This window comes from Strongylocentrotus purpuratus, unplaced genomic scaffold (genome assembly GCF_000002235.5).
Source record: "Strongylocentrotus purpuratus isolate Spur 01 unplaced genomic scaffold, Spur_5.0 spur5_scaffold_3, whole genome shotgun sequence".
Classification (NCBI taxonomy): domain Eukaryota; kingdom Metazoa; phylum Echinodermata; class Echinoidea; order Camarodonta; family Strongylocentrotidae; genus Strongylocentrotus; species Strongylocentrotus purpuratus.
The window spans coordinates 20,859,268-20,874,978 of NW_022145609.1; the positions used below are offsets into that span (position 1 = coordinate 20,859,268).

The window sequence follows — 15,711 nt, forward strand, 5'->3', positions numbered from 1 at the left end:
AAGACAAAGGAATATTAAACATTATCGAACAGATGAGCTTGTCAAAATATTTCTGATAATAGACACCTAAAATATGGGTCTACAAAATATGCACACATAACATAATAATAACGATGACTGCAATTTCCTCTATGACGCTCATGCGCACTTTGGCACAAATGACTAATCTTATATAAATTAAATAAACCCTACGTCATTGTTTGTTTAAGATTTCTAGGGATCGGCGAGGGTGGTGCGAGGGTTTGGGGGAAATTCCACCTACGCCGGTCTCTGATTGGCTGACCGATCTAGCTGCACGTGTAACGGCGAGGTACGTGCCCTCGCCAACGTAACCGGCTAGCTTCAGCGTGCGAGAACAGCTGTGTGTATGTTATCTCTCACCGGGTAAGGGGAGTCTAGAAGATAATGCTCTCAAATGCTCGTTTTATCGACAAAACTACTCAAGATTGCACCCCGGCAAGTCAGCATTTACCTCTTCTCTTTCACCTGGTATGTGTTACTGTAGATCTTTACACAATAGTGTTACAGCGGTAAGCGCATTTATTTTGGTAATTTCACCGACTTTTTCCACTCCAGCAAAGCTAGAGAGTCAATGCTAATGCGTATTTTGAGTGAAATCAGTTGAGTTTTGTGCAGTGGTGGTGTTTGAAATGATGAGAATCAAAAGCACAGCTTTTACTACACAGCCAGGATAGTGATGCTCCTATGTGTGACTTTTTCTTGACTTTCGAATTCCGCTACCAACGCTCAGCTCTCAGCACCCTGCTGCGGCAGGTGCATGGGTAATTCAAGGAGCTTCGGCGGCGGAGCTCCCTGGATCTGGAGTTAGTGCATGGGTGCGGGTGACACTGCAGTCTGGTATTCAATTCGGGTGGCTGTCGCAAAAGGAAGTCTTTCCCACCATATCAATACACCCGAAATGCCTGGATCATTGTAATTTGGAGCCACTTCCAGAACTTGCATTCTACTGGTATACGTATTATGCATGTGCAATGTGTTATTTCTAGGTTCTTCAATTTTTGTGATGGTAATTGGTAGCAACAAAAAAACGAGAGAAAGATCGACACTCCAAATCATATCGACAACTAGACCGAATTTTCCGTCTCTTTCGTTCGTTAGCCTCTTATTGGGGTAGGGTCGGCTCTCTCTTTAGAGACGGAAGCCGTTTATACACATGTCCTTGCTAACGCCACGGCCAGTTCTGGTCGTAGCGTTTTGCCCCCAAAATCCCCCAAAATGTCATTTTACCTCGAGCATGTTATATTGTAAATTAGGCCTAGGCTATAATAAATCAGTTCCACTTACCAACTTGACTGAAATAATCAGTTTAATAGTCCCTTTTAGGAAATTATGGGTCAAAATCGGAATCCATGTTGAAAAAGATTTTCAAAATGGATTTCGATTTTGACCCATAATTTCCTAAAAAGGGACTATTAAACTGATTATTTCAGTCAAGTTGGTAAGTGGAACTGATTTATTATAGCCTAGGCCTAATTTACAATAAACATGCTCGAGGTAAAATGACATTTTGGGGGATTTTGGGGGCAAAACGCTACGACCAGAACTGGCCGTGGCGTTAGCAAGGACATGTGTATAAACGGCTTCCGTCTCTAAAGAGAGAGCCGACCCTACCCCAATAAGAGGCTAACGAACGAAAGAGACGGAAAATTCGGTCTAATCGACAACCAGATTGAAACAATGTCCTCCAACAAACCAACGAACTCTTTATTGCAGCTAGTTCTGTAGTCTGTTAGTTTTCGCACTTCGTTCCTATTTTCACGAAGTGACGGTAGTGAGCAAAATCCGAAAGCAAAATCCGCACGCAAATTGTATGCGATTTTCATTCACTACTGTCACTTCGTGAAAATAGGGACGACTTGGTCACCAAATTATTCGAGAAGACCGAGAGTGCATTTGAAATGGCGCCTAAACGTAACACACAGGTTATTTTACTCTATTGGCGATAGCAAGAATTGCAGACAGATTACAGATCAAACAAATACTTGCACTTTAGTGCTAGCTTTGATACAAATTATTACATTTACCTGAAAAAAATTGTATTTCAAGTCGGAATGAAAATTAAATATTTCAAGTTGTTAGGTAGAGAAATTATGCCAGAATGTTGTCCTAGAAAGCAACAACTTATGATTCAATTCGTATTCTCTTGAAATACAATTATTTGTAACTAATGAATGAAATAATTTGAGGCATTTCAAAAAAGACATATCGTCGGTGGGGTAACAAAACCTTGTATCTCAATTTTTGAGATTTTGATTTTTTTGCATAATTTTGTACCTAATGGCCTACAACACCACCTGATAAATCCATGGTACGCCTCCTTTGTCGCTGATAGCCTGATACCAGGGTATAAATTATAATTCTAAATTCATGGCTCGTTTTTTTGAGAAGGAAACCACTTGTCATTAATGTGCAGTTGCGTTCACATCCAAGAATCTCTGGCCGTATTAATTGTCCTAAAAAACACATTAGATGTACAAACTGTAACTCAGATTCTCTGGTGGCATACATGCATGTATCTATCGACATGAAATCATTTATTATCTATTTTTGTTATTTCTCTGTATTGTCTTTTCTTCATCAATTTTGGAAGTAAAATAAATATTATGAATAAAAATCTGAAGTCTGCAAGTTGAGACTACAATTCGTCCGAAAATGCACAGCTCTATTCATGGTCGAAAGACCTTCATGGCCTGATTCTCGCCTACGACACCTGCATACAATCACTCCGCCAATGCATGAAGTCTAACTGTAAACGCGATGGACCTCATCCAGCCGATGTGCTGAGAGGCATCAATTTTTAACACACGTGTACAAAACAAAATGGGCAGAAATGAAAATTATTGTTAAAATACATTGTTTTACAGTGACTATCTATCGTATTGTACAGGCCTAACTTCTTTTAAATGCGATATGCTCCAAAATCATACTCTTATCGTTAATGCCTGACTGTAATAATTCAGTTTTGTAATTTCCAGCCGATTCGCAGCACAAAATCATGTAGAAAAACCGAAGATATTGCCGCTGATTCTCCTCTGTTACGCATTACGACCGAATTTGTGTATACGATTTTACATGGAGATTCAGCGCGCATGCGCGTAGACAAAAAAAATTGCACAAAATGAATACGAAGTGGCTGATTGGCAAGTTTGACATAAGACTCACGATATGGATTTTCAAATAATTTGAAAAGATTGTATTTTACTGCTATTTAGGTGTCATCAATTGTCACTAATTAAAGTACCGATTGTGAGTGAACTGGGTTCAGTTTGTACAGTGGTGTTTGAAATGTTGAGAATCAATAGAGGTCGTCTGAAAAATGTTAATACACAAAAAGTATACTGATGCTGCTATATAGCATACATATAATGTGCCACAGTAATCATCTCCTTTGGTTGTTGCTGGCATCACCAGAATGACAAGATACCGAGATAAGAAGCTGGAAACAAGACACCATGCAAGGCCATAGTTGAAATGAAGCGCTACTGTGCAGAGTGAAAGAATTGTTTTGTATATCATGATAAGCAAAAGTACCCATTTCTGGTCATGACAACCCTTTTAACACTTATAGATAATACTTGCACTGGAAACAGTTCATCTAGAAGCCTTTGGTACCCAGTTATCCTTAGATAAATACAATGTAGCACAGGGAAATTATTTGTGTGGCATATAAAGGGTTAACTAGTTATTAATTATGTGCCTCAACCGTGTAAAACACATTTGAGGGATCACAAAAATTAATCCCTTCCTGTCCATTCCAGTTGACTTTTGAAATGGAGGCATAATACTGTACATAGCAAAGAAAATATATACTTCTATATGTATAATTATATTTTCAGTAGAAATTCTATAGGCCTACATTCCAGGTTGTTTAGTTCATAGAGACATAGACATCCAAATATTTTAGAAAAATAAACAGAAAAGCCTACAGTACAATGTACTGTAGTACTGGTATCTTCAAATACTTGATAAGCTTTCATAGCTTAGCTAAAGTTGAAAATTAAACGACAAGTTGAAGAAATATTTTGAGGTTTCCATGAGAACCAGAATAGGGCATATTTCTTTGCAGGCACCATTGATATCTATCTATGGCAAGTCCATTGCCCATTGCTGTTTATTTTGTGGTCACTGGTTCTGTCTTATAGATTAGATTAGATTGCTCTAAGGGTCGGTCTGGACATTTGACCAGTCCGTAGTACAAAGTTTAGATCATAGGACATTGTTAGTGATAACACCTCGATTTAACAAAAACATATTTTACCGATATCTTGTTGTTTGTGCCATTCAGACGGGGTGGGGGAGGGGGAGCGAGGGTGCTACACCCTGGTCCATCCCTCCCCCTTCCATATACCGGTAGCTTTGCCACTCATGATCCTATTTTGTGTGGATAGTATGATAAAGCTGATTGATTGTTTTTTATTTGTTTGTTTTTACCTAACCGCTAATAATGTCAAATATCAATTGTCAAACAGGTATAGAAAATGGAATTCTATTTGAAACATCTGTTTGGAGCAAGTAGGGCATTGGTTACACTCCTTTTACACAGAGCTAATGCCCTTGTGGCACCAAACAGAAAATATGTTGGAACTATTAAAACAAGTCTCATATCAAAACGTTTGGGTCACTGAACAGTGCGTGTTCTAATACCCCAAAATGTTCTATGGAGAATGACGTAAAAACACCTTTTTTTTTACACCCACCTTAACTCTGCTAAAGTACCACATATTTTGCCTAGTTAGACTAGTATAATACAACAAAGACTACCAGTATGTTCTTTCTAGTAAAGCAAAGAAATTACTATATCATTATGATTTACTAGATCTCTGTTTTATTTGCTAAAGTACCGGTAGTCAATTCACTGTCATTTTCAGCTCTGTTACGGTCCACACACTTAATTCAATGCACAGTGGTGGAACGATACCGGCTGCACAGAGATATAGGATATAGATGTAATACCTTGTTTGCACAGAGCATGACTGATGCATTTTCTTCAATTTCAATAGGGTCCATTTAGCTCCATACGTTTTGATAGATGCTTGAGCTTGGTAGTTAGCAGCCACAGACTCACACATCTTGTGTGGTTTCTGCAAACAATCAAAGCAGGCACTACCTGTACCTGCGTGGTCAGTAAAAGGGGTTTAGAAATTAAATGACACAAGGGGATTGCAGAGCAGACCTGAGCCCTGTGACACAAAGCTTAGCGAACGATCTGATCGTACTATTCAAGTTGTATGTGCAAACGATCGCACAAGTCAATTGCTAAGCTTTGCATTACGTTACGTTACACCAGGCCCTGGAAATAATGCCACAGCAGTTTTAGCTATATCTTCGGTAAAACATATAAATGTACTTCATAAGGCTCAGTGCAGACACTAATCCTTACATCATTTGCTGATTACTAAATTAATTTATTGTATTGTATAAGTAAACGTGTTAAAGACAACAGTGTAATGTTTATTGTCATTGTGTAAGGCTTCCTTAATTTTTTTGTTACTCTTTCCTAACATATAAACGATTATGAAGACAGAGAAGCAAACAACAACAGCAGTAACTGAGGAGACTATAGCCCACGGCTTGAAGATGCTGTACATCTAGTTAGGTGTTTTGAGACTAACAGTTTTGTCATGTTAGACTTAGAAACCCCATTCTTGTTTCTCCCCTTATAAGCATTAATATTGGAATGTAGTTTTCTTTAAAAGTAATGCATGTACTGTAGTGTGTTTGAGCAGGTTCTGTACAGGAACAATGTATCATTCTGATGAGATTGTACAAATTGTGCTGTAAATCACACTTTTCTGTCTATTTACTACTTATTAAACAAATCTTAAAGATCTATCTTGAATATAAAAGGTACACAAATATAAGAAAGGTAAAATTTTAAAACATGCAAGGCAAACAAGAAAACAGGCAACCAACCAACAAAAAACATCTAAATCTAAACAAAACAAATTGACAGCCCCCCCCCCAAAGGATCCCTAAAGCTAGCATTTATTACACAATAACTATAAATGCATAATCAAAATCTTACTTGTAATTTAATTAGTAATATACAGGTTTTCTATCGCTTCTTGGTAATTAAAGATAAACTTGAGTTCTGGTAATGCGATTGCATTGTAAAAGAAAAGGTGTGGAATTGATCAGAAAAGTTGATCATATATCATGTAAGTAATGGTGTGTAATGCAAGGTTCTGGAGTCATCAAAATCATCATAAATTTGGCAGAGTCTTGGTAAAGTAACAATCACTTACACAGAAAGATGTATATGGGACAACACACATGGTGTCGGGGCTAGTACTACCCTGATTTCCTTATCTTTCTATGCTCATTACTCAGCCAGTATACATGTACATTTTCTTCCAAAATTGTTTGGCACATGACATTTATTTGTAATCTTGGACATTCAGTGTAAGTTTCTTTAGATTCTGTGAGAATTAATTTTCTTCTTTTACCAGAACTCAAGTTTATCTTTAAACAAATCAAATGAAATTTAGATTTTTGTAACATTGATGAAAGTAGATTCCAAAGACATCTTCCTGTTCAGAACAATGTAGAACAAGTTTGCATCTTTTATTCTTGGCGACCCTCCCATTGTCATTGTGACTAATTAATGGCCATCTTTTGTCTTCCTTCATGTGCAGTAATGTATATCTCACTGGTGGAGTAAGGAAGGGGGAGGGGGCAATACTGGCCCATGCCCCCCCCCCCATTGAAACCTAAGTGGCATACTCAGAATGTGCCCCCCTGCTTTTAAGATGGTGTCCCGTTTAGATTGGTAGAGAATTTAAGAGTTATACAAGGATTGAAAAATCCTGATGGCTTGAAAAAAACACCTTTTCTCTGTGCTTGTCAGAGAATTTTGAAGTAAAGAATGCATGGAACACCCCTATTTTAATTTTCTACTGGTTAATGACATAACTTACAAGGATTTTCAGCCATTGGGCAAATTAAATTTGTTGCGGTTCTTGTCACACAGAAAGCACAATAGAGCTATTTCTGTAATACAATAGAGCCGTTTCTATATGAATGGCTGCCTAGATGTGACTGAAGCCTAGGATCAATAGTCAATAGTTACAGAAGCAAAACAGTCGTGACTCTGCATTTTTTTTGTTTTCGTTGGGGGGGGGGGGGGGAGGGGGCAGTGGAATAGTGTATATAGGCACTGGTTTTTTTAACATATACCAAATGTGTCCACAAAAGGGTCAAAAATGAAATTATGTTTGCTTACTTCAAACGTGTATTTTTAGGATCAGGACTATTCATATTTATGAGAAATGCAAATTTTGGAGCTTAATCTATCTCCTTATTTATTCACCAGATATGAATACTATGAGTTCTTACAATTTTATTGTGAACTATAGCATATCTTATGACTGTGATATAAAACTCATTTGCTATTAACTACACCTTTAAATATGTTGGGTCTTTAAGAATATGTTTCAGAGATTATTCATGCAAATTTTTGAGTTTTTATCTTAAAAAATACAGATTATGTATACCTTGAAAGTGAAAAATAGCTCTAAATTTGGGTTTTGACAATAAAAAGTTTTAATTTCAATAGGTAAAATACTTTTTCTTAGGTCAAACTTATTTTATTATAACAACTGATGATATAAGGTAAATACATGCAAAAAAATTGGGAACCAGTGCATTGCATAATAATTTTCATATGTCACACCACTGATGTTTCGGACGTTACACACTGTTAACATCATAACTTTATCCAAGTTAATTGCTTTTCTTTAGGTATTATTGACCTCATTTACATTAATTGTTTGCAGAATAATACTTCTGTAACATTTATGGATTTTTTTCTTCAGTTTTAATTAGTTTATCACATACCGTACATGTATACCAAGTTTGTCTTCATCGACCACTCAATTTATGTACGGTATATATTCATTTCAAGAACGTGTACCAGTATTTAAAAGTGCTTATGTGATCTAACAGTGAAATATGAAGCTAATAGCAATTGTCGTCATCAAAACTCCTTAGAAAATTCACTTAGAAACATACTCTTTATTGCATGTTATGAACAACAGTGTGAAATGTACATGCATGCTATGTTTTGTTTCGGATGTTACACCATGTTAACATTTCAATGAGATCATCAATTTCTATAAACTCTACAATAGATGTTTAATCAGCTTGCTAATGTCCTTCAACTATATAGTGTGTCATTCAATAATATCACTAACACATACATGTACATGTAAGCAAAACATTGACAAATCTTTTTTAAAGTAAAACTATAAAAAAAAAAGTACCCCCAGTCCCTGTACATGTGTAAGTAATAAGAAATAGGTGAATCCTAATGTATGTACATCTCAAGAATGAGACATTTCAGATGTATTTTCAAATTGTGTATGTTTTAGGTTATAATACTACTGTAGTAACAATCATCCTTTACCACTATTTGTATTAGGAGGCTGTTTCAAACGACAACATTTTGTAATGCTCTTAAATAAGTATTTATTTATTTATTTACTTGATGACCGATTGATGAATGGATTGATTGATTGGTTGGTTGGTTGGTTGGTTGGTTGGTTGATAGATCTTAACTCTTGCTGTGCCGATATCACAGGTGACAAACAGTATACAGTGTAGGTTAAACATGTACCGTATTTACCGGCGATAAGGCCGCAGCGCCGCACCCCCAACTTTGACATTTCGTAGAGAGAAAATAAAAACGGACAGCCCATTTATATTTTACACTAGCTTATACATTTTGTATGTATGCATACATTTGAGGAAGATACTACCAGTGGTGGATCCAGGGGGGGGGGGGGCCTCAGGAGGCATGTACCCCCCCCCCCCCCCCCCCCCCCCCCCCCCCCCCCCCCGCCAAAACAAAAATGTTGAAATCAGCCCCAAATTCACCCAAAATGTACTGGCAAACAGGGACGTTCCCCCCTCCCCCCGGGCCCCCCAAAATAAAAAATAAAATAAATTAGTCCGCACTCCTCCCCCACCTGCCCCACTGAGCGAATTTGCGGCCAGCGCGATTTTCAAATATTTGGGAGCAAAAAAAAAACAAAAAAAATGTACTCTTACCAATCCCCCCCTCCCCCGCTTATTCAGCGGCTGGCTGAGTCGTTGCGATTTTTTGGGACCAATAAAAAAATATTTATATGTCCTCTCACCCCTCGTGTGTACCCCCCCCCCCCCCCCTGCGCCCCCCCCCCCCCCCCCCCCCCCCCCCCCCCCCCCCCCCCCCCCCCCCCCCCCCCCCCCCCCCCCCGGGAAGAAATTCCTGGATCCGTCCCTGACTATATGTTTAGGATCATGAAATAAGTTATTAATGTAATGTCTTATTCTTTTATAGATATGTACTTTCTACATAGATTAGTTACGTGTACTGAGTGCCCTTTTTAAAAGGTATTTTCAAATGAAAATCCATATTTCCCATAAATTTTTAGACAAACATTTTAATTTGCTTGATTTTATCAACTTTATGTACCTGTATCAATACCCGTGTCATGTACATGTACACTGGGTATTGCTTAAGTGGGTGATTTTGAGCTTTTGTAACCTACCAAATAGTTTAGATTGACCATACAATCTTTGGTTATATGACATAGTTTGAAACAACCTCTGTAAAAATGAAAACCTGATGATTTGCAAACACACAGCAATGTAAATAGCAAGAGAGGTTGAAAAATTGAAATTTGCTATTTTCTCATCTATCTTTGACCCTCATTCGAACTAGTTAAAGTATGAAAATGTCTGTTAACAGTTTAATGTAACGTCCGAAACGTGCTAACAGCATACCAGAAAGTGCTGTTAAAATGGCTGAATATTTTTTATGAGTCACTTTTATTGAGATTTTTTCTGATAAATTACAATTAAGGATATACTAAAGCAGCCAGCCATGCCTTGCATCACAATGTGTGGCTTCAATATTTGATGTTTTATAAGTCAATTTGCAGAAAATTCAGATATTTTACGGAAAATTTCATATTTTGCATCATATTTCTTCATATTTTTATATTTAGATCTAAATGAAATTCTCAAAATAGTGTTTTTAACAGGAGTGTGCATTGTGAAACCGTTACTTGCACATATGATCGATAATTAGTTGAAATTTGCAAACTATGTGTTAACAAACAAATAGTGTAACGTCCGAAACGCCCTTCTTGAGCTTACACAAAATTATTGGATCTGAAAGACCTGATTTGTGTCTTGACTTATGTTAAGACTTATAATAACATATTTCATAATAATTTATTCACTCCAGATACCCTCAAATATGGATTATCATCATTTATTTGGTATTTTTTGTTTCGGACGTTACATTTGTTTCGGACGTTACAACTGTTAACGGAAAATTGGTTTTAACTATAAAATAGTATTGTAATGATGTATTGCAAATTTCTTTTTCGGGGTGGGTAGCCGCCATGAAATGTTCAACAAATGTTATAAGAAAAAGGTCGTGCAGTTCATATATTTTCTGCTACTTCAAATTGAAAGTTGTTTCGGACGTTACAAAATTGTTTACGGAAAATGAGACAACTTTTTCAAATTTTGAGTATATTTCTAGTATAAGCGCTACTACAATTAAATTATATTTACTTTTAATTTAATGACTTGGAGTAACTAATAAGCTTATTCAAACCATAAACAATCTCATTAATTTATTGTTCTAGTGGGTTAAATGAGGGTCTACATTGTTTACGGAAGATGTAACGTCCGAAACACCATTTTCAATTGCACTGTTCCATCAAAATACAGGAGTTAATTCAGATTACTGTTAACTTTCTTTAAGATCCACCCATACTCATTAATCATCAATAGAAAAAAAACATATTGTTAGTGGGTACATATTTTTTTCGGCTCTAACCAAAAAGGTATGTCAATTTTGTTACAAAATTCCGTAAACAATTGGCTGTTCAGGGATAGCTGATGCACATAAAGCAATGTTGAAAATTTTTCATTAAGCTATGGGAGGTCAATCTAGGTCCATGCTACAAGAAAAAATTGTAATTGATTTCTAATTCTTTATCTTTGAAAAGTTTCAGGCTCTCAAAGGGCCATTTAGGTATTTGGTCATAGTTAAAAAAACCAGTGCCATATGACAGTTTCATTCCTCAAGATATGTCTTCTCATAATTGTTCTGCGAAACAGAAATGAGAATCATCTTTATTCTTTAGAAACATACCACCTAATTTTTGTATTGTTGGTTTTATTGTGGTTACACATGCTCTCCGCTCTCTCCTTTCTCTCACTCTCTCTCTCTCTCTTTCGCTCTCTCTCTCTCTCTCTTGCTCTCTCTTGCTCTCTCTTCCCTCCTCTCTCTCTCTCTCTCTCCCTCAGACTCTTTTTCTCTCTCTCCCTCCCCTTTCTCTCTCTCTCTCCCTTCCTTTCCCTTTTCCTCTCTCTCCCTCAAACTCCCTCTCTCTCTTTCTCGCTCTTTTTCTCTCTCTCACACACTCACAAACAAACAAGAGAGAAATTAAGGGGAACCATTTGCAGAGATTTATACATTTTGCTGAATTTGCTCTCTATATCTCGTGTTCCATACTGGTATATACATGTACTTTATTCAAATTTCAAAATATCAGTTTCAGATATGCCTTCTTAAAATATATATTGGAAGTTATTGAAATCTCATTCAAGAAAGCCTTTTTTGAGCAGACTGTTTGAAAAGCCAGAGAAGATGCAAACTAAAATAGTTTGTTAAATTTGTTTCCACGCAAAGTAAAAACAAACAAATCTCTTATGCACGTTAGTCGTAAGAATTTCAGTGTCTCATTTATTTTTATGTGAATCTGTGTCTTATAACAAAATGTACAAAGTATTTTTGGCGATATGTACCTTACAGCACTGAAAAAGATACATGGGAGCTTATGAAAAATTATGAATAATTATGAAATTCTCTGCCAAAATCTCACTCTCTATTCAATAGTGAATCCAGTGATAGCTCCCATATGAACCAAAATGTATTTTTAAATTTGTACCTTTTTCTATGGTCTCTACTTAATGGAAGCCATGCATCACAGAGAAGTTCCATTATCTCTCCTTGTCTGAAACATAAATGGACAAAAAGAATAATTATCACCATCAATCAGGCATGTTCTCTTTGTGCCAAACTTATCGGTTGTATCTATCCCTCAACGGAAACCCGGCCCCCCTACTCAGTGTTATTTAGGGTACGCATATGCTCGTTCCCTCTTTTTGAAAGCACCCCCTATCTGAGGACTGCCAACATTTTCGAACCCCCCTTTCGCGGGCTTTTCACGGCTTTTCCTGCCTTGGAGACCCCCCTAAATCAGGAAAAATGCTCAATGTACCCCCCTAAATTCGGAATAATTTCTCAGGAGTACAAAGAGATGAGAGAAAAAAAGAAAAAACACCCCTTTTTAAAGAAATCTTCGGGTGAAAAGTCAAATACACCCCTTTTTTTACAATTCTCGGGCCGGACTTTGTCGCACGAAAAGTACCCCTTTACCGGACATTTTGGCAACAAGCATGCGGTCATTCCGACCCCTGAGTGGGGGGGCCGGGAACGGAAAGCTTTTGATTCTGTGATAATGCGTAGTTTTTTGTGTGCAATAAACATGGGAAATGTCAAAATAAAGTGAAAATCAAACAAACAAAAACAAGATGTTTCCAGAGATTGGCAATGTTAAAATTAGCATCCCATTGTAAAGCTAATTGTTGTTCAGACCTTAGGTTTAGATTTGTATAAAATGGTTAAAAACATAAATTCCCCCATTTTTCCTGTTTGCAGGCATTTTGGGCTAAAATTTTACTTTAAATATTATTTTACTAAAATATATTTTCTTTCTTTCTGTATTTTGTTTTGACTGACGCGCACCGCCAGTTGAGAAGGCCTGGTCTATACCATTAGAGTAATATTTTGTTTTCCCAGGAGAAATTTCAGCCGATTTAATCTAACAATTTGCCATTGTTGAGGTAATAGAGAACACACAATAAACAATTACTTTTCTCCCTAGTCATGCTGAAACTTCTGAAAGCAAATGATGATAAAGCAAATTTGTATTGAATTTTATTACTTAAAAAGGGAATTTCCCTAAATGTAATATTCTGTAAATTTAGTACGGGTATTCCAAACTATTAAACATGTCCTGTTAAAACTAGAATGATGTAAACTGAATTGTTGTGTGTACATGTTCCATGTATATCCTGTTACCATATTCATTTAACTTTAACTATATTTTTTCTTCAGAAAATTTGTGAGAAATAGTCTGTGCAAACAGTTTAACAACTAAGGGTTTACTCTAGTACATGCATTGTACCCAAACCATTGTAATATTGAATTCAATTATACCCTCAGTCGGTCATGTTCTGTACATGAACATCTGATTGTATTGTTCAATATCCATTTTGTGACCATGCTCCATATCACACATAATCAGTATTATTGTTCGGGGAACGCCGGGTGCCAAATATCGAAAGAAATAGAACGAGACAGACACCTCACTATCTCGATCAAGGATAACAGTGGATTTAGACAGAAAAAAAACGTCTGGTTGGTAGAGTCTGACACGATTATTCTCTTATGTCATTTTCCTTCTAACATTGATGAAATATGTTCTACTCTGAGGTGACGTCACTCTCCTCGGGGATCAATATCATCTTTGTGTGTGTGTGTGTGTAATTTGGGTTTTTACAGACGTGTATCAAATTTATGTCTGGGGACCGACCTTAAACGTCACCATCAGAAACACATGACACAGTCTCGAACTAGGGTCTGCTGGCCGCTGTGTCAGTTGGTAATGGAAGATGGAGAGCTGACCGAACCATGTTTTCATTACCACCAGACCAATTGACATCTCTCACTAGACTAAATCACCTGTACTGTACAAGTTCAGCCTAGTCTGCAAGCACAGACCCTTGTCATCATAATACATAACAGTGTGTCTGGAGTGTAAGACTATGTCGAGTGCACTGTCTCAGTGCTGCACACTGTAGGCTCTGTGCTTTAGCTGCTCATGTAACAGCCAGAGACTTACAGAGCTAGGCTAACCTCTAGACTTTATGGATTTGTGTTTGAGTGTCGAATTACAGTCTGCGCCTTCAGACTAGCAAAAGCATTATGAAACTCATAAATATTGAGGGCGTGTCTTGTAGAAAGAAAAAAAAACAACGGGATGTGCATCAACATGTAGGAATGTTAAATCATTTTTCTCATTTTTCTTATAAGAACCACATCATGTAATTCATATTTTCATTCTGACGCTTGGCTAGCTTCTATAGACTGTGTCAACCAATCGCTTTCATAGATCAAAGCAAAGACCCACGGGAAGAGTAGATGCATGTTTACTACAGTTTATTTGAGGAGCTCGCCATTGCCAGACAATCCCACACAAAGATTTGGTAAGATCAGAGGATGACGCATCAATATTTAGAGCCACAGGGTCGTTAACTCTATGCTAACACTGTCTGAGTTAACCATTCAATGCCCTTCTGGCTCCAAGCTGTTGTCATACCTACGTGCTTTTTGCCCTGTCATTAATGCCGAGTCACTGTTCCTTCCTCGTTTTCCTCCAGAAGTCACCCGATCCTGCATCTGTAGCATCAAGTATAAACCATGGCAACTGAACTGAGCCGAGAAGATTTCCTCTCGGGTCCTTACACCTGGAAGTCCATGCGACCTTGTGACCTCTCCAATTGCACCAAAAAGTAAGTTTTTTTTTTCCTTTGTCATGTTTTCACCTCTTGTGTTTTTGTTTTTGTTTTTTTTCCTCAAATTATTTTTTAACATCTCACGCTCAATAAACTGCTCTTATTTATAAAAGAGAATCTACAATGTACAAGCTTAGCTTTTTACTAGATTCCCCCATATTTTAAAGAAAAAAAATCACAATTCTACAAAGTTCATTTTCTGCCCTTTTATATGACACCTCAATCAGGAAAAAATGAGCCAGGAATAACAAAGTTCCGTTTGTTTAAAGTAATGCTTGAATTTCCATAATATTATTAAACGAATCCTTTCCACTGGCTGCCTCCCCTACCAACAAACAAAGAAGATGAAAGACTATATGCATGGCTGATCCTCATTGAAACATAGTTGATTCTTTTGTCAACTCTGTTTGTTGCTATGGTAGGTAGGCAGCCAGTGAAAGCGAATTCTTTTTATAAAATTTTGGAAATGCAAACACTACTTTAAACAAACAGAAATTTGTTATTCCTAGCTCCTTTGTCCTGATTGAGGTGTCATATGAAAGGGCAGAAAGTGACGTTCTAGAAATGTGATTTTCTCTTTGAAATTCAGATACTGTTCGCCAAATGACTTTTTTTGGTACCCTTTCTTCAAATTGTTTTCAACCACTGATGTTTGGAATGTGCATCATTTAAGTTGCATCAAATGAAGAAGTAGGATCTAAGCTTTACGAATATGTGTCATTTATTAATTATAATTGTGATTAAGTAATGATAAAACATGGATAATTCTCTGTTTCGTTTTCTTCTGGGAAGCACTGTATATGTTACCAGGTATGATTGAATGGCATTGTGAACTTAACTGAAACATATATTTAAGTATCATTATTATTATTATTATAATTTTTTTTTTCGGGGGGGGGGGGGGGCTGATCCAAGTTCTAGTAAGTGCTACCAGCTTGATAAACTCATCAGATATGATGAAATCTTAGATGTGATTGATATATTTTCATAGACATTCACTTGCCTATACATACATGTAGATCTATATACCGGTATGTTAAATTTGTT

The 15,711-nt window shown here is 36.9% G+C and overlaps 1 protein-coding gene across 7 annotated transcripts in view; it reads left to right on the forward strand.

Annotated features, from left to right (window-relative positions):
• The first annotated feature begins 290 nt into the window (after positions 1-290).
• Positions 291-15,711, forward strand: part of LOC584365 (ergothioneine biosynthesis protein 1) — a 47,915-nt gene continuing 32,494 nt past the window's right edge. The window contains exons 1-2 of one of the 7 annotated variants that reach the window (XM_030996906.1): positions 291-489; positions 14,530-14,661. In XM_030996906.1, the coding sequence (XP_030852766.1) occupies positions 14,570-14,661 (92 nt within the window). In that variant the 5' untranslated portion in view covers positions 291-489; positions 14,530-14,569. Of the gene's footprint in view, positions 531-14,201; positions 14,356-14,529; positions 14,662-15,711 lie in introns of those variants that run through there. The other 6 variants (XM_011676220.2, XM_011676218.2, XM_011676217.2 and 3 more) reach the window with 6 other exon arrangements.